The sequence below is a fragment of the Nothoprocta perdicaria genome, unplaced genomic scaffold (assembly GCF_003342845.1).
Source record: "Nothoprocta perdicaria isolate Ctin4 unplaced genomic scaffold, notPer1 scaffold_63, whole genome shotgun sequence".
NCBI lineage: Eukaryota > Metazoa > Chordata > Aves > Tinamiformes > Tinamidae > Nothoprocta > Nothoprocta perdicaria.
The window spans coordinates 3,540,637-3,560,574 of NW_020455899.1; the positions used below are offsets into that span (position 1 = coordinate 3,540,637).

Genomic DNA, 19,938 nt, shown 5'->3' on the forward strand with positions numbered 1-19,938 from the left:
ACGGAGATGCTGGTGAATTAACTGATGTTCACTTAATGTTTCCATGAGTACACACAAATACAGACATATACATATTACATATACTTATATATATAATATATATTATCTTTTATATATATATATATATAAAATATATATAATAATATATAATAATAATAATATTATATATAATATATATATTATATTATTATTATCTTATATATATATATATAATATATATCATATATTAGATAATACATATAAAATACATTAATTAATTGCTCGGGCCAAGCGCCTGCCAGGCCCCTGGCTCCCGCAGCAAACATGGCGCCGCGGAGCCTCCAAATGTCCGCTGCGCCGCCCCGTAGCGAGCAGCGAGGGCTGCCGGGAGCTGTAGTCCTTTCCCTTGCTGACTTCCTATTGGCTCGAGCGCGGCGCTTCCCTTCCGGTTGGGCACCCCGTCGAGGGTTGGTTGGGCCTATAGCCAATAGCAGGGCGCCGTTGAGGAGCACGCCGCTGGCCGATTGGCCGAGGGCGGTGAAGGGGCGGGGCGTCGCCGCAAGCCGTCCCGGACAGCTGTTGGTGCGGGGCCTGGCGGAGCGGCCGGTGCCGCCAGGGCGCCGCGGGGGCGGGGGGGGGGGATGCGGCTGCGCTCGGGGGTCTTCGCCTCCTCCTGCCTCCTCGTGGAGGCCCTGGGGGTGGCCCTGTTCCTACGGGGCTTCTTCCCGCTGCCCGTCAGGTCCCTGCCCCGCAGCGAGGCCCGCCGGGAGCCTCCCGCCGAACCGGCGCCGCCCGGCTCAGGTAACCACAGCAACCCGCTCCCCCCGCCCCTCTGGTCACCACGGCAACCGGCCCCGCGGGCGACGCCCCCTTACCCCGTCTCCACGGTAACTGTCCCCACCCGGCACTGCTGGCCACGCCCCCGTCACCGCGGCAATCGGCGATGCGGGCCACGCCCCCTTACCCCGTCTCCACGGCAACCGGCGCCGCGGGTCACGCCCCCTCATCCCGTCACCACGGCAACCGGAACCGCCCGGTCGCGATCAGGGAATATTGTTGGATGGAGCAACAGTAATTTTGGGTGTAAAAACCCTGTGTTTGGGTCACCTGCTCGCGGGCAGCCTGCAACTCTTTTGAAAAGTACGAAATTTGGGGCGGGCTTGCTTAAGGGCTTGTTTTAACCCGGGGAGCACTTAAAAGTACCTGGAGGTTGTGGAGGTTCCTGGAAATACTCGGTGACACTCAAGAGGAGCTGGCCCTGGTTACAAGAACGGGCTCTTGGTTTAGGATTTGCTTATGGAGTGATCTTGTGATCTGGAGAATGTGCTCCGAAGGCAAGGAATTGCTTGTGAAGCGAGGACACAGGAGGCTTTAGGCACAGTTCTTGAGCTTTTAACGCGTAATTTTGTTTCAGTCATTCACATCTTGCTCCTGGGGCACTTGGTAAAAGTTGCGGAGTTGCCTGTTTAATAGCGGGTCCCTGCACAACATTGGTTCCTGGCAGGACCGGTGTTGTCTGTTCATTTCTTACCTGAAATGAAGCTTAACTGGTGTAACTTTTATAAATAACCATGGCAGACATAAACATACGGTGCATGTATGTGTATAGTGCAACATGGTCGCAGTGTAAACCTTTAGGTGGCTCGTGATCCTGTGCACTCCTCCCTAACACCTTGACTTGCCTGTGAACGATGCTCTAGGAGGGACTCAGTGTAGTTTATCGTTCAAGTCTTGAGAAAGAAAAAAAGAAAAACCTTTATCTCTTAAATCATTATCTTTAATCTTTATCTCTTTAATCAAACTATGTTCATGGTTATTTTCTCCTCACTCCACTCCCCCTCCGAAATGGCTATTCAAAAGGATTTGAGAAGGTCTGACAAAATCCTTAACACTGGAGATTTTGAGAATGCTATTTTATTGATGTTTATCCATGTACACAAAAATAGAGTTTCTGAATGTGCTTTTGAGGTTCTCTTCTCCAACATGACATTGGTTTTGGCCTTCCCAAACTGTCAACCACTTATTCAGAGGCATGCTTTTTACTCTAAAAGCATGTAAAATGCTAGATTTATGTAATTAACCTAAAATGCATAGTATGTGTTACAGACTATATAATATGTAACAGAGAAGTTGACCATAGTGTTTTCTGAGTGGAGATCTATATGTAGAGTCCAGTCCACATCATTTGTGTCCCTTTGCCTGATTGAGGTATATAGGACCAAAAATTGCTGCTGCAAGGGCAAAATGCCACTGCGTGGGTCAAGCTCAGTGCGACTGAATGGTTGCTCTGACAGCCCTACATCCACATTTAGGATACCTATTTGGATATATGTATGGATATATGTTTAGTTTATTATCTCTTCTAATGTTCTTAAACATTCTTGTTAAATAATGTGGGTTTCCTCTTACAAATTTACTTAGTGCATTTGGTTTTTGTCCTACATGCTTGGTTTTTGTTCCTACGTGCTCTGTAGGAATTATTTTTTCTATCAGATGGCCTGAAAATTCCACATCTTTTGATTACTTCAAATGCTTACCATTGTTTGCAGCTTCTCCCCTTTTGAATTTAACATTCATTTCTGTGGTGAAGTTGCTGTTCAACTAGTATGTAGCGAATATTAAAATCTGTTGATGAGTTTGTGTGTTTTTCTTGCTGTTCCTTAGGAACGGTTTCCAACTGGACCAAAATTCCACCACCGCTTTTCAAAAAAGTTGTCCTTGTGCTGATAGATGCTTTGAGAGATGACTTTGTGTTTGGACCCAAAGGAAAACAGTTCATGCCCTATACGACACAGGTTGTTGAGAAAGGGACATCCCACAGTTTCATTGCTGAGGCAAAGCCACCCACTGTGACTATGCCTCGAATTAAGGTAAGCCATTTATTTCAGTTTGGGGTTATTTCATGCACCTTTAACTTTGAGAAATTGGAAAGACTTGGATCTTGCTTACGTCCAGAGCGGCATAAGGAGCAGGTTTTCTGTGTTACTGTCAATTTGTGGATAAATTTACTGAAGAGAGCATGCAGTATAATATTATTTTTCCATGTCATGCAGTATAGTGTTATTTTTCCATGACCTACATGTGCTGTTTGTAGAAAAGTTTGGTCATCAAAAGAAGGCAGAGGAGCTGAGTAGGAGAAACTGCTGGTAGCTTCCACTTAAAAACACTTTGTCGTAGTTGTTTTGTCCCTTTATTTGGTAGCTCCATGCTAGGAAGAGCTGTGAGAAACAACATATTAACAGGCAATTAAAGATACAGTACAAATGATCAACATACAAATGATTGACATAATCTTTTTATTCGGTGGAAATTATAAGAGCCTCTCTGTTATCAAAAATACGTTTCTTCTATCTAAGACCATTTTTGAGCATTTTTGCTAGTATTTCTCATGGCTCCTATATCTTTTGCTAGGAAAACCCGTTTGACATACATTTAAAACCTCATAGGGATGCTTTTGTAGGGTGTAAAAAGAGTTGTGCCAAGTTCCAGCTAACTAAAACCATTGCTGTGTCATTGGCAGACTTGATCACCTGGGCTTCTCCATGCTTGATGCGAGTGATTCACACAATGAGATGTCACTGCTTTGCATTTTGTGCATTAAATAAGCTGAGAGAGTGCTCTGGAAATGGGGAAAAAAACTTGCAGCTCCTGATGGTTGCATTGCATTTTTCTTAGGAGTCTTGCCTACTGTTTTGAATGTCCCGCACTGTTGGTGTAGTGGTAAAACAGTTTACTTGGGCTATTCAGACAGGCTCTTGGTGATTATGTGAAGTAAATTTCAACTGACCTATAAAGGGTTTTTACTAACTGCCAGTGAGGAAAGTGTTATTTTTCACCTTTTTAAAACAACTTGTACTGTCAGATCCCAGAAATCAGGAGGTGACAGGCAGTATGATATGGCCTGAGTTCGTATGTTCTTTAAGTCTGTTGTGTACCCTCACTGAAAGTCTAATCTTTTTACTCTTCATCACTTCATTTCATTCATTCGCTTTTACTCTTCATCACTTCATTTTAATCTATCTTATTCTATCACCCCTTTTTTCTGGGTTGTGTTACATAGATCTTGTCTTTTCTTGTTTTATCTAGGCTTTGATGACTGGTAGCATACCTGGTTTCATTGATATTATTGTGAACCTCAATTCTCCAGCACTTTTGGAAGACAATCTGATATGGCAGGCAAAAACAGCTGGGAAAAGAATAATTTTCTATGGTGATGATACTTGGGTTAAATTGTTTCCAAAGCATTTTGTGGAGTATGATGGAACAACTTCTTTTTTTGTGTCAGATTTTACAGAGGTGAGAGGCTTTTTATAATCTCAAGTTGAAAAATGACTTCTTAAGAGAGAAAAAATGAATAAAAATAGCCTTTAAAATGAATTTGACATAGAAATTGTGACATAGAAATTGTGACATAGAAATAGAAATTTTTCTGTGTGTGTCAGCTGGTGTAAGAGCTGTAGGAAGCGTGTAAGTGATGCACTAAGTAAAGAACTCCCTGAATTTTCTTAGACAGTTGCATATTGCATACCTTTTGTAGTTCCAAACAGATATTGTTTCAAGGTATTAGCAAAAAGAAGCACAGAATGTAGATGAAATAAGCTGTTAAAACTAACTTTTTTTTTTTTTTTTTGGGGTGGGAATACTAAAAGAGTAGATTGTTTCAGCAATTTCAATTTGCATTTTGGACCTTAATGATTTGTAAAACCTAAAGCCATTAACCTGCTGCTACCTACATAAATGTGTTATTAGCATGTTAAATAAAGTAAGTTAGGCAAGCTTTTGGGAATGGAAGTCACTTTTATTTGGCTGCTCTAATAAGAAATTGCAGGAAATCAACATGGACTGGAAAAATGTGAACATGATCTTTGGTCGATGGTTTCATAGCTCTCAAGCTTTTTATGCACTCTTTTTACTTACTGAAATAGAATTTGTTAATTAGAAACCTTTTATAATTGTTTAAATAGTTATAACCAGAGTCAACAAATTAGTACTGAATTTGAAATGCTTTAAATAATTTTAATATCCAGAGAGAAATGTGAGTGCAACTAAAAATGTGTTGTCAACATACACAGAACACACCAAGTAGGCCCTAGGTAGCGCTGAACCAATCTTTATTCTTTCTTGATAGGTGGTCAGTGTTTTTTCCTCACAATAAATACAATCTATGTTTACACCTTAGCAAAAAATTAAGATGAAAGAGAAAGAGGTGTTTTTTCTTTCTGTGCTTCCAAACTCTAAGCAGAGTCTATTCCCTCTTCATAACGTCATTTGAAGTCCAAAAAAAGTAGTGCAGAATATGAAAGTGACTGAATGTCTTGAAACATTTTTCTTGAAATATCTGTGAAAGAATCAACAAACAATTTCTTCTCTGCTTGCATGTAATCTGACACTTCATAGCCAGAAGGGAGTGAGATAAGATAAAGAATGTTTTTTGAGAGACAGAATTTCTAACTTTGGTTGGCATTGACCTGAGCAGATTGAATATTTTTTTCTTTTAAATTTGTGAGTGACTGGAGTTCTCACGAACGTTTGTGGAACTTTTTGGGTAGTGCAGTCCATTTTTACTTGCTTTTTAATAATCTGTTGTTGTTGTTGTTGTTGTTAGCTTTCAATTGTTTCCCTTTCATTTCTGAGGTTGATGATAATGTTACCAGGCACTTGGACAGGGTGTTAAAGAGAGAAGACTGGGATATCCTAATATTACATTATCTAGGACTGGACCATATCGGTCATGTGACTGGACCAAACAGCATATTAGTAGGACCAAAGCTTCGTGAAATGGATAACATCCTCAAGAAGATTCATATTTCTCTTCTTTCAAAGGTAATACATCGTGTCCTTGGATCAGAATCTGGTATTTGTAGATTAAAATCTTATTTATATTCCTTGCAAACCTTTTTTTCATGGGTGATGGTTTACTGCTGGGTCAGTGAATATTCTGTTCTTTTCCTTCCCTATCCCTTTTCCAGTTAATGTAGTGTAGCATTTTTAAGGATTTACTGCCTGACATTAGTAAAGACTGCTAAGAATCTCTTCTGAACAGTTGTGGGAAATAAACCCCCTTTTCTGGGAGGAAGGGGAAAACTGGTGTTAAAATTTTGCTATCATTCATGGATTAAAATGGTGGTTGGCGTATTTTCTACTAGTGAAATTCAGCTGGAGGAACAGGAGGCATGTATAGCCAGTGTTTTTCATTTAGAAAGTCATTAGGGTGTAGCTAGTTCACAGGTTGCTACTGAAATTACTGTTGTATTTTTCTTATGTTAAATGGAGTATATAAATTGTCAAATCTGTTTTTTTTTTTTTTTTTTTTTGAGTTGGTGACTTGAGACATCACTTCACAAAATAACTTGGTTGCCGAAATAACAAATCCTGGCTCCGAGTGGCCTAAAGATTATTCCTTGAATGACTGGAATTCAGAATAGCAGCTCATAAAATTTTAGAATTATTTTTAGACAGACAGATGGTTACATACCAAAAGACAGGATAAAATCCTGCTTGTGAAAGTTACAGTTTAATCTATACTATTGCAATGCTTTTGGCACAGTTTGTTAATATGTTAAGCTTTCTGCAAGTTATGTGCAAGAATTTATCTCAATTTTGGAACATAGAAATAATAAAAGTATTTCTGAACACAGCAGGTACTGGCAATCAGCTGGCAGTGCAAGAACAGGCCTCACTTAAACTTCTATTTCTAATTCTTTAGAAAAATGGACATCATTTGACATCAGATATATTAAATTAATACCCTAAAGTCACCTAAGAAACTAGAGAAGATATTTGAATATGAACATTTTTAAAAATAATTTCCTTAGCCTGTTTGAATTTAAAGCTCATGGTCTAACATGGAGGCATGTAATTATTATTTTTTTTTTTTGCTTTATATGTTTAGACCGTTTCACTCGATTGTACTTAAATCCCCTTCCTTATAATATATTTATGGAAAGGAATATCCTTAAATTCATGCTGGAAAATTCAAACAAACTGAAGAAACTGTGTGGGAAATGTTCTCAGTCAGTTCTATTACTTCTTCTGGTTTTCTTGGCACAGCGTGAGGACCTGTATTTATTTTTTTGATCAGTTTCTTCTGTCTGTGTAGATTTTTTTTTTATCATGTTTGCTATAGGTATGTGTATCTTTTAAAAAATACATATTTTTGCATAACACTTCACTGAGGATGTCTCTACTTATCTACCTTGGATGCTGTAAGACAGTTAAAAATATACACACTCTTTGAAAGTATTCATATATAAATATGATACTGCTATTGAAGAACTTTGTATGTGCATTTTGTTTGCTACAGTGTTGTAAATGTGGTTTTTTTTCCTGAATTGCAGGAAGGAGGGGCAGCTCCGCCCAATTTACTGGTTGTTTGTGGGGATCATGGCATGTCTGAAACAGGTAGTCATGGTGGTTCTTCAGAAGAAGAAGTGCACACACCACTGCTGTTTATCAGCTCTGCTTTCGAGAAGAGAAATGGTAAGAATCAAAAAATATCCTACTTGGTATATAGTACTATCTCTAATTCATGTTGGCTCTAGAGTTGCTAAAAAATTGTTGAGGGGGACCTCTTCCTAGCATTCCTGTATTAAAATGAAAATGCTGTTTGTAGTGAGTTGTAAGTTTTGTTTTGAGTAGCCAGCATATTTCCTTGCCCACCATGCATCCCTCTCTGAGAGCCAGTAGAGAGGGATAAAAGCCTGTTTCTCCTGCTGTGAGTAATAGCAAAGGGGAGGAATTACCTTTGTGAAATGAAAAGAGATTGCAGCAGGGAGAACATGATTATTGATTGCAAGGTATCTAAGGACAGATACTGAGGATACATGTATTGCCCAAGTAGTTCATTTTACATCATTAAATTGAGTTTATCTGTTTCTGACACTTTCTACTTGCAAGACATGACTTAAGGCAATGGTAGAGAACACCAGTGGTTTGCAACAGTGCTTAGTCTAACATATATCTTCTTGCCTCGTTGTAACAGGAGTGAATATTTTCTTCAAAAAATTCTTCCCTCTGCCTTTCAATGCACCTTTTGCCTATTTCTGCCTAATTTCTTTGCTTTTAAAGTATGTCTGCAGAACCTTAATTTGTTTTTCCTGATGGAGGCTTCTGCAGCACAGCCAAAATCTGTCTATCTGGCTATTACTTGTGAAGCTGGTAGGTAGCTGAAACATAAAGCATAGCTTTGGGAATCATCAAGCTCTTTGCAGATATACATACATACATATATATATGTATGAAAATCAAAGTTAAGAGCTGATTACAAAGCCAAAGAAAGAACAAAGCTAAAAGCTCCCTGGTAGGCTTTTACTTTATAAATGTCTAAATTGTACTTGTTAACTGACAGGTTTCTTAAGGGTATATTCTGTAAGTATTTTCTCATTGTGGTTAATCTCTGTGTTGAATTTAAACTAGATGTCTATTTTTAATATATTTAGGATCAAGTTTTTGAATTATGATGTTGATGAAAACACCCAGTAGCTTGTTTCTCATTGCTTCAGTAACCTCAACTGTAGTTTTTGTTCCCTATCATCCTTGTGTAAATAAACTGTGCTATGGTCAGTTTGGTAGACTAAAAGTAATAATCTGATAGACATCTGCATTTAGTATGAAATCAGAATATTACTTGTGTAGCCTTCAACAGAGATGTTTCACTCAGATTTGACTAAATGGTAACTTGTTTTTCTTGGAATTTGGGATTTTGGTCTTTTTTTCCGAAGTAAAAGTTAAAGTCAAGTTCAAAGCTTACCTTTTAATGGTGTAAACTGAAAGCTGCTGATGCAGAGGTACTCATGCAAAAAGGATTTAAGGATTATAGATGGCATTCAAAGGTGTGAGGATAATCACAACTGGATGTGAAATGAGAGAGTTTCTAATGCTCTTAAAGGAAGCCTTGAGAGTAGTAGATACTGTGTACAGAGCTGTTATCATGGTCTTAAGCCAAAACACTAAATGCTTAGATTTACAAAGACAGCTGAGTAAAAGGATAATTGAAAAAAACACTGCTGTGTAACTAGTAAGGTACAGAAGGAACTTTCCTTGGCATAGCAAAATTAAGTGAACTCTTACTTAGGTGCCATGCGTGTCAGTTTCTTTGCGACTAGGGGCCGTTCTGCTTATGCAGTAAACTAATGAGATCCTGAACAAAACTAGTTTAAAATAACTGATTTCACCACATGGAACTGCAGAAATTGGATCTGGATCTTCTATCTGATATGTAGTTCTGTTTGCTTTTCAGGATGCAGGCTGCAGCTTGATACTGTGGTGGTCTCATGGATCATCTCTTTGCCTATTTGTACAGCATTCATGTTCTGCTTAGAGTAATTGCTGTCCTAAGAGTGATATTTGCTGAGAATTGAATTCTAGAATGTTCCTGTAACTCTGTAACTGGCATTTTTTTTCCCTCGATTCTAGGTCCTTTTAGCCAACCCAAAGTTGTGCAGCAGACTGACTTAGCTACCACACTGGCAGTAGGTCTTGGTCTACCTATATCAAAGAACAGTGTTGGAAATCTTATATTGCCCATTGTGGGAGGCAAGACAATGAGAGAACAGCTGCGCTTCTTGCACTTAAATGGATTCCAACTTAGCAGACTGCTGCAAGAGAACACACCTGCATATGAAAAAGGTACATGGACTGAAAAAGACTAGAATATATATACCTACTAATATGAGATTGTTTTAAATACACTTTGGTCTTTTAGGTTCAAGGGTATAGCATGAAACTGCAGATTAGTTGAAACTCAGTTGAAACGGATGCTCTGGGAAATGACACTTATTTTGCTGTTAGCTTTTATCTACTCTGGCACATTGCATCTGAAAAAACATTTCTAATGGCCTGTTTTGCTGCTAACAGACAAAAGAATAGAAGCAGTGATGAAACTGTAAGACAGCTAAAGAACTGCCAGTATGGTTAGGCTCAGTCCCTTCATATCTGCTGTTAATGGAGCACTGATTCTGAAAGCTGTTTGAAATGTAGCACAATGGAATGGATTTTCTAATGTAAAAAAGTTTAGATAATACTGCAAAATTATTTAGGATGAACTGATTATTTATTTCACTGATTTGTATGAATTTACTCAGAGAACTGGAAATTTTTACATGAAAGTGTATACATAAATGTGTACCTATGTGTTTGCATGTGTTTAGGGGAAAGAATAAACAACGACTGGAATTGGTCTTCCCTGTTCAAAACGTAGCATTTGTGATAGGGGCTATAGCATAAATACCTAAACTAATGTGATAATTATATGATTTAAAAAAAAAAGAGGATAAAAAAAGAGGAAATGATTGTGAATCTTGAAGTCCTTGTCACTAAAGTGATTCATCAGGTTCAAAGTTGAATAACTGGAAGGGAATGCAAAGTTGTGTTACAGTTATGAATAATTAAAGTGAATAATAATGTTAACTTTTGCAAGATGATCAGTGTAGGTCAAGAATTAATTGTCTTTCAACATCATGGCTGCTAATCATAATTAAACCCTGTCTGTGAGTCTTAACAAAAACATGCAGCTAACAGTAGGGAGATGTTAATAGTAGGGCCTCCATTTATTTGTTTTTTTCCTACATAGATTTCTTTACTTGACATAAGTAGGTAATGTTTCTTGTTCATGTGTTATGGATATGGCTGTGTTACTCAAAATTGCAGCACCAGGCTGTGGTTTTATATCACGAACTTTTGGCTGATTTTTGAGCAGGAACAATTTAATTTCTACTTCTGGCTTCCATCTGAGTAGTGAAACTAAAGTTGCTCAGGATGGAAGTGCTAGCAAATTTACGTTGCTTGATACTATAAGCTGCTGTTAGTGGTCCTGCACTTCCAGGGAAGGCTTGTAAGGTAAAGCATCCATGATGGACTTCTGTCAGTAATAGAGTCACAATAAAATGGAATGAGATCCAAGTCATTGTAATTTTCCTGGAGAGTCTTCAGCTAAATTCTCCATGTTGTTCTATTAATCCCTGAAATTCTTTGAGGATTCTTAATGTGTACTGTAAGAAACTTCAGTCAGGATCATAGGGGTTGGGTACTAGAAGGAAGCATACTAGAAGAAGTATGGAGGGATGGGTCCAAAGCAGAGATGACTTACTCTTAGTGGAGGAGGATCAGGTGAGGGAACATTTAAGCCAACCAAATATGCACAATCCTGTGCAACCTGATGGGATACAGGCACAAGTGCCAAGGGAGCTGGACAATGTCATTGCAAAGCTACACTTGGTAATATTTGAACAGTCATAACGGTTAGGGGATGTTACTGAGGACTGAAAGGAGGTGAATGTCACTCAAGTCTCCAGGAAGGGTGAGGAGGAGGATCTACAGCATGGTCAGCCGCACCTCGATCTCTGGGAAAGTGATGAAACAAACACACTTGCAAGTCATTTTCAAGGATGTGAAGGATGAGAAGGTAATTAATCAGCACAGATCTGATGAAACATGCCTGACCACCCTTACAGCATCCTATGGTGAGATGACTGGCTTAGTGGATGAGGGGAGAGCAGAAGATTTTGTTTGTCTTGTCAAAAGCATTGTTTGGTAATAGCACTAATATCCCATAACATCTTCATAGACCAGCTGACGAAGTCAAGGTAGAGAAATGGAAAGTAAAGTAAACTGAAAATGGCTTGAATTGTTGGGCTTCCAGGGCTGTGACTAGCTTCATGAAGTTCCTCTGGAGGGCACTTGCTAGTGGTGTGCTGCAACCACGGCTGTCTTACATCTTCATTGATGACCTGGATGACTAGGGAGGATGCACCTTCAGCAGATATGTGCACAGTGCAAAGCCAGGAGGGCTGGCTGATGCACAGCTGGTTGCCCTGCTGTTCAGAGGGATGTCAACAAACTGAAAAATGGGCAAACAGCAACAAAGGCAAGTGCAGAGTTCTGCCCTAGGGAGGGATAATCCCAGACACTGCAAATGGAAGCACAGGATGTTGCATTTAATTCTTTCAAGAAAGAAAAATCTTTTTTTCTTTTACTGTGAGAGTGACTGAGCACAGGAACAGGTTGCCTTCAAGAGACTGTGGAGTCTCTGTGCTTGGAGATAGGCTAAACCCAGCTGGATGCAGCCCTGAGCAACCTACTCTGATTGACTCTGCCTGACTACAAGTGTTGGACTAGAAAATTCCCCAATTTTCTTTTCCAACTGTATCCATTCACTGTTTCTGCAAATCATGATGAATTTTTCATATTCCAGCATTGTAATTGGAAACATCTTTTGTCCACAGTCTTTTTGAGATAGAGTATCTAAAAAGAGATTTTGTTTACTAGTTTTTCCAATTTGTGAGTATTTGAAAATCGAAACGTAGGTCAACACTATTTCTGCCGATGAAAGATACCATTAGGAGTCCAGAATTGCACCTTATAAATATCAAGAAAATAAAATATTTCTTGGAAAAAGTAAGTCTGAGAGTTAGGTTCTCAGAGCTTTTGGAGAAAGCTTGGTGGGTGTCAAGTGATAGGTCAACAGTGGGATATGATCTCTATATGTTGGGTTAGATATGAGCATTTTGCTCATATTTGTTGATCTCTGGATCCTCCTCAGATCTGAGCTGACAATTCTTGGGTTGTGCCATTTACAGGAATTCTGCATACAAGGTGTGTTACTTGTTTTTTGAAGGGAAAAAGAAGCAGAAAATAACATTATACATCACTCAGGTTTGCTGAATGCAAGCTGAAGCTTTCTAATGTTCATTTGTGCCTAATGACAATTCTGACGGATGATATAATCTCAAATGAATGGTAGAAAAAATGCATATTGCTGGAACATAAGTCTGAAGTGGCAGATACTTAAAGGGATAGCCTAAGTTGCTGTTTTTTTTCTTTTTAAGCTCTTCAGATGGAAAGGAGTGTGCTTTTCTGAAGGGGGGGGGAAACATGGAATTCCCTGAAAGAGTGTTGTAATTAGATTGCAGAGATATAGAGCACCAGCTATTAATAACTTGAATATGCTGATTGAGTCATGGGGAAAAAAGACTCACCCATTGTAAGTTATAGCACAATCTATAGTTTAATTTTTGGTGCAATGTTATTAAATTTTTGATGCAAAAGTCAGATGTCAATGGAAATGAATTACATCAAATGGAAAGACAGAATGGCCTTACATGCTCTTTGATAAAGAAACTTTGGAGTTGCTGCAGTTCAGCCAATCTAGTATTAAGAACAAACTGGAACAGTGCACAAAAATATTTTGATCTTTATTTGTATATTAAATATACATACTTAGTGAGTTGAGGCAGCTCATGAACTTTTTTTTTAAATTTTACTCATATAAAAGTTGAGAGGATACTTTTCACATGAAAAATGTTTTCATACGCATTCTTATAGCATTTCTTACGGCTCACATTTCAACTTGTTAAGGGGCTAAGGAATCTTCAAGAGTTACATCTGTTTCAGGTAGATTAGGGTGAATAAAAGTTAAAAGGTTAAATAAGGAAGCCTGACACTGGACGAAGGACTTGGTTATTTCAAGAAAAAGAATAAAAGTACTGTTTGAGGCATTAGGTTTTCTTTCATTAGAGAACAACACATGCAACTAAAAACAAACAAACAAACAAAAAAGTCGGGAAATGAAGAACAAAAAGCTGTGAAAAATGAAGAAGCTGAAGGAAAAAGTACCTGGAACAGAGCTGGGCGTTGTGAGTAACCTCACTGTGAAGAAGGCAGCTCTAGGAAGGTAGTTATGATCTTGTGATCAACCGTCTAAACCCTGAGCTAAGACTGCTTCTTCAAAAGATAATTTAAAAGTTGAGTGAAAAGTCACGAATAAGAGCAGGTTGAATGCTGTTATTAAAGTGAGTGTCCCCTTTTCGCTTTGGAGCTAATATTTATTAGGTGCATGTGTTAAACAAATGACTTCATTTATATCTGCCAGCTTTATTCTCCAGCTTGCTATGGCAGGGGATGTGGGCTGAAACAGAAAATGCTAAAATAATACTTAGCAAATAAACCATTCTGTGTGCCTTGGAAACCACCCCATTGATGGGCAAGAACATTTTATATTTTGCCTTGAGTCTAGCCTTTTTTCTGATTATTCCATGTAAAAACACTGCGTAAATATGCCCCAAAAGGCCTCTTGAACAACGCAGAGTCTGAGACCCTTCTTGTTTTGCACTAACTTCTTACAAATAGGCCACCCAACAGGTTAACACTGGAGTTCTCAGATGAAATTGGGTAACACATTTCCCTCATTCTGAGAGATCATTAAATTGTTCCTGTTTTGTACCTCAAAGGAAAAAAAAAAATTGTGTTGGATTACCACAGCCAACTTCCACTCCGTGAATGAGGTGGTTTTAGTGGGCAGTGGATGTGGGCAGGTAAGAATGAATTAAAAATTCTTAAGGAAATGAAAAGGAAGAGTGAGTGAGAGGTGTAAACAGGAGCAGATGATGAGGAAGGAATTTGCTTAGATTTCAAGATATAACTTACAATTAAATTTACAATACAGAAAAAGATTTATTTTGTAACTATGCAAGAGTTGTGAATGAGAATAATTCATTCTCTTGAAGAATATGCAGTAAAATTAAAAACACCTGCATTGTTTCTCCAGTGAGCAATACAATATTCATTGCAAATCAGTCCAGAAAATTCTTGGCACAAGACAGAAGAAAGATGATTATGAAAGGAACAAAGTAGATAATTTTCCTCATAAAGAACTGAGGCACAAATTAAATCAATTGCCAGAGGTTGTCATTTTCTGGACTTCTCTAATTTTTGCTAAAAGTCTGTGCTGTGTGTCTAGGATGAAGCATATTTACATGAGATAAGACAGTAAATATTTACTCACTGAAGAGCAAACCCTCTGTCTTCCAAAAGGCCCAAGCAATCCTTTCAGACTCATATGAATGAAGTAGTGAGTGTAGTCACTATTTTATTATGGAACTGGCCATGGAGAAACTAATATGGATTTACGGATCTTGGTAGAATCCAGTTGTCCCTTGGTTTCAGTGCTCAAGGGCAGTTCCCTTTACACACTTAAAGAGTTAGGAAACTTACTTAAATCTATAATTTCACATGAAATTCCTAAAAATGGGCAACAGATATGTGATTGACCTGAAGCTTGTTTTTTCCTGAGTCTTCTTTTTCATCTTTTCCTTTGGTTAAAATTCTTTTAGATGTGGCTAGGTCACAGTGAAATTACACCCTGCCACAGGCTTCCTTCTGTAGGTCAATGACAACTTAATTTTGTTTTTTTTCTCGCTCCTTTTTTTTTTTTTTTTTTTTTAATCCAGGTTAATGTATGGGCAATTTTCATACAGTAGTAAACTTTCTAATTTTCTCTGTCACTGACTGTATTGTCCCAATGCTTGAAGCCAAATTGCATTTTAGTTGTTAACCATTAGTGCCTGTGTATGTGGCATCTTGTGCATTTCACCCCATGTTGCGAATGAATTCTCATTAGCTTTGCAGCATAAGTAATTAGAGTTCCTAATATCTCAAGCTTATATCCTTTAATGTTTTCTCCAGAGATCAGCTATTTCATGATTTCCCATTTGGCTTGTGCGTGATGGCTGGATAATGAAAGTCTCCAGTGGAAAACTTAAATTTTGTCAGAATGTAAAGAATTTAAATAAGTTCATCCTGGAAATCTATAGAAATGGAACATATTTTAAAATGGTTATTATTTTCTAGAAGCTTTCATTTTTTTATCTGGTTAGGAATCATTCTGAGTGCCTGGCTCACTATGGTTTTATTACATGAAGACGTTTTACCTTTCTTGGTATGAAAAAGGTTTAACCTCCATAGCAAGCTTTTTTTATATTATGCAAGCAAATACAGAAGTATAATCAAATTTCTATTCTATTTGTGGATTCTCTCACCTTTTTGTTGTTGTTTGTTTGCTTCTTTTCCCCGTTACTAGATCCTGGATATGAGCACTTCAAGATAGCAGAAAAGTCCCATGGTAATTGGATCAAACTGTACTTAGATGGGAATAATTCAGAAGTCCTCTTAAATCTTGGCAAAAAGGTCCTGAAGCAGTACTTGAAGGCCCTGAAGACTCTGAGTTCTTCACTAAGCAAACAAGTGGCACAATATGACATGTATTCGATGATGGTGGGAACTGTGATTGTCCTAGAGGTATGAAAACTTATTTCCACGGAAAAAAATACGAATACAAAAATGATGTTTTCTCATTTTTGAATACTTTGTGTTTACTCTTGCAAGTCTGCAGGATTGCTGAGTATTAACTCTTTCAGGGCTGGCTGACTTTCTACTTAAAGGAGGATAATGTTCTTTTTAATCTATAACTTAGCTTGTAAAATAATTTGGGCAGCTTTTGATATAAGTTGCTTAAGTTTTGGTGGAACTATTTATAGCAGACATGCAGATATTTTGCAATTTAAATTACTCCCATTTCGCAAATCTTGTATTTTTTTAAGCAAGCTTAACTGCATTAAAAAGTTTAATAAAAAAAAAAAAGGCAAGTAAGTTCCTACCTGTTCCTGATTGTCTAAATTACTGTTCAGCATAGTTGGTCAGAAGAAGCAAGAGATTTTGTGGCCAGTTTTAAGACTTGGAGAATTTTTCTTCATTATGGTAGGCCTAAAGCCTGGAAAAAATATTTACTGTAAAGTGCTTGGTTTCCACTTCATGTCTTGTCTGGAAACTGATGATAGGCAGTATGGACTGTTCTAGTCTGTAAAAATGTTGGTTTTTAAAAAAAGGCTCCATCTCTGGATTTTTAAGGAGTTCTCTGCAATTCTTATTTTCGACGATTCTCAAGTGTGGAAAATACCCCCTGTGCCACTGCTTTGAAAACCTGCTGACATGACATCTCATGACATCTCATGAACCATGAGATTTGTTCTGCACAGAAGCTAGTACTCACTTTTTAGAGAAAATGGGTGTGATTTTTTTAGAGTAAGTTCAGAAGAACTACAGCTGGAACTTAAACTAGTTCTTAATCTAGGACTTAAGAAAAAGTTGAGTAACTTTTTTTGTGAGAAAAGGATGAAAGTCTGCATTGTAAGCTTGCTTTAATTCTCCTCTTAGTGAAGTTTGCCATCGTGCTGAGCTCTCCATGGGAATTTTTTTCCAGAGTGCCCTGAGAGGAGGCTCAGTAGCCTCTGTTCCTGCTGAGCAGACTGCAGGGGACGAGGGACAGCGTCAAGTGTTGAGCTGTAGTGCTCAGGTTCCTGCCCTGTTCCTTAGTTTGGGGAAACAAAGTGCTCAGGTGTTTGTTGGGCTTTTTTGGTTGTTTGCTTGTTTTATTTTTTAAAGTGTAATTCTTGGGGTTTACTGTTCCTGCAAAACTGAGCTCCGGTATTTCAGTCGATGCCCTTCATAAAAAAGAAATATAAGGACTGATTGTCCATGAAAAGTTTGAATAACAAGATGTAGAGTCCAGTACTCTCTGACCAGCTTCTTTTAGATGTCCCACACACCCGGTGTTACATGGGATTTTTGTTTTAGCAGAGTGACCCAGCAATATATTGAAACCACAATACAAATACACACTTACAGAGTGCATTGACAGTACCAGTGTGACTGTCATTTCCAATCTCTATAATATGCTCATGGAGCTCGACTTCCCAGTTCCCAGGAAGGAGCATGTGGGTTAAAGCCAACTCAGGCCTGTTGCTCTCTCTGAAATTCTGCTGTTACTTGTTCAGGCTTCGTACTCGATATTGGGCTCCGTCACATACACACTTCCCATATGCTGGCCTGGATCATGTCTACCATGGGAGGTGTTCCCACTGTTTGGATAAGCTCAGGAAGGAGGTCCTGGTCCAGCTGATAGCTGTGGCTACTAGCGTAAATCAAAGGCCTGCTTGTGTTCAGGTGTTGCACCTTTCTCTGTGCAACAGCAGGGACTGAAGACCCACATCCTACACTGTCCTGCACATCATGGGGCACCTGGGACCCCTTCTGAACTTCTCTGAGCCCAGGGGTGCTGGTCGTGCTGGAAATGGCTCTCCATCTCTTGATGAGTGTCTGCAGAAGTGTTGGAAATACATGTTTATTTTCTCTGTGTGGCACTCACGCTACCTTCCTTTCCAAAATCTCCTTTTCGTCTTGGTACTGCGTATCTCTAAGTGTCATTGGGTAAGCAAGGGAAGGAGATCACACAGGTGGCTTCAAATCAAACACTTCTCTAAATGCAATTGGTCCAGTATCTTAAATAATTAGAATGTCTCTGAGGAATTAATGGATAAATAATGGAAGTGTGTATCCATAGAGTTTTTACTCAAAGGGGCTGAATTTAGGTTTTATAGATAACTGCAATTTGAGTACTTTCCTGTCATGAGTGCAGTTTTTATTTGCAAATGCTGTATTAAAAAAGAAAAAGTGAAACTCAAGCTGGTTTGATACCCTGGAATTTCATATTTTCATAACCATGTCCATTGTGCAAAGTATATTATGAGGAAGAAGGATTGCTACTGGAGTGACCTCCTTGTTTGTAAAAGATTTGTGCAGAAATCATTCACATTAGTATGAGTCTCTACTGCTATAGTTACCTGTGAGGAAACTTGGAATTCTGCCTGATCTGTGTGTGGGTTGGAGCAAAGCATTAGCTCTGAAAAAGTAAAACCAATAAAGCAATTTGAGAGGAGGAGGAGGAGGATGGGGAATAATGGGAAGAATTCATAAGCTCCAAAAATGACACGTGCACGCGTGTTAGCATGAGAGCTTTTCTGAGCCCTTCAAGCCATTTAGTTCAGTGAGAGCTCTTTGTATCCATAACTTGTGAAACAGCCATTGTTAGAACACATATGTAACTTTTGGCCTCTTCATAATAATGGTTAAATTTGTTAGGTTGGGATCTGTTGTGAATTTGCAAATCAGCGTTCCTGCCATTGCAAGGAATGAAGATCGTGCATGCGATGGGTTACAGTGAGTCAGGAGGCACGTGGTAGTTCATTAAACCCTGGCAACTTGTGGGTCTGAGCCCTTAAACAAATAAAAATACAATCTTTGGTTCTTGATAATACCTCAGTGGGATCAAAATGTCAAGTATAGCTCTTTTCAGTATTTTCCTTCTTTTTGTGATACATGCATACAAGCAGCATGACATAGATGGCAACAATATTCTTCTTTTTGTATGGACGTGTGAATTCCTATGTGGTTTAGTTGATCTCAAGCGCCTAAGCACCATTTCTGTGTTTATTTCTAGGTCCTGTTTCTGCTCTTGCTCATCACTCCCAAAGCCCTGAGCCGCCGGGCAGAATTCGAAGTGCCCCTCTCCCCTCCGCTCTTCTCCCTGCTGTTCTACTTGACGTGCCTGACGCTCTGCGCCGTCCACGTCATTGTGTGCACCTCGGCAGAAGGTTTGTGCTATTTCTGCAGCATGTCCTGGTGGACGGCGGCCGCCGTCATGGTGCTGATTTCCGCGCTCATGTGTGGAATTTTGTCTGCTGTGGGAAAGATCCTGCAGAATTCCAGACCTCCGGTGAAGGTGAGAGCATGCGTGGAGTACAGTTCGTGGCAAACTTTCTGTTATGGTTTTATAAGAGTTTTGGCTCTGCGTATTCAAAAACTTGGTGATGTAATCTGAATATTTTAGCAAGTGTAGCTGAAATGTGATAAATGCGCTGTGGCATAATACTGCTTGCTATAATGAAGATCTTAGGAGTGCTCGTTTTTACATTACCTTTAAGAAATTGCCTATTTTGTACAATTTATATTACAGTTGACTTCACTAGATGAGAAACAGTTATACAGGATACCAATTTTATGTTTTTATGCAATTATTGTTTCACAGTTGCAACACAGTTGCAACCGGTACGACATAATACAGGAATGTTGTCAGGGAATGCAGGGATGCAACAAGGAAAGCTAAGGCACAATTGGAATTAAATCTGGCACCTGATGTTAAGAGTAACAAGAAAAACTTCTTCAAATATATCAATAACAAAAGGAAGGTCAGGGAGAACGTGGGTCCACTAGTGAATGGCGTGGGTACCCTGGTCACGAAAAACACGGACAAAGCAGAGCTGCTGAATGCTGCCTTTGCTTCTGTGTTTG

At 38.8% G+C, this 19,938-nt stretch overlaps 1 protein-coding gene across 2 annotated transcripts in view; it reads left to right on the forward strand.

Moving 5' to 3' along the window:
* Positions 1–620: 620 nt before the first annotated feature.
* PIGG (phosphatidylinositol glycan anchor biosynthesis class G) overlaps positions 621–19,938 on the forward strand; it is a 76,739-nt gene continuing 57,421 nt past the window's right edge. For both annotated transcript variants that reach the window (XM_026049938.1, XM_026049940.1), the window contains exons 1-8: positions 621–780; positions 2,644–2,849; positions 4,066–4,275; positions 5,614–5,802; positions 7,317–7,458; positions 9,394–9,606; positions 15,833–16,050; positions 19,088–19,369. In XM_026049938.1, the coding sequence (XP_025905723.1) occupies positions 621–780; positions 2,644–2,849; positions 4,066–4,275; positions 5,614–5,802; positions 7,317–7,458; positions 9,394–9,606; positions 15,833–16,050; positions 19,088–19,369 (1,620 nt within the window). The remainder of the gene's footprint in view (positions 781–2,643; positions 2,850–4,065; positions 4,276–5,613; positions 5,803–7,316; positions 7,459–9,393; positions 9,607–15,832; positions 16,051–19,087; positions 19,370–19,938) is intronic.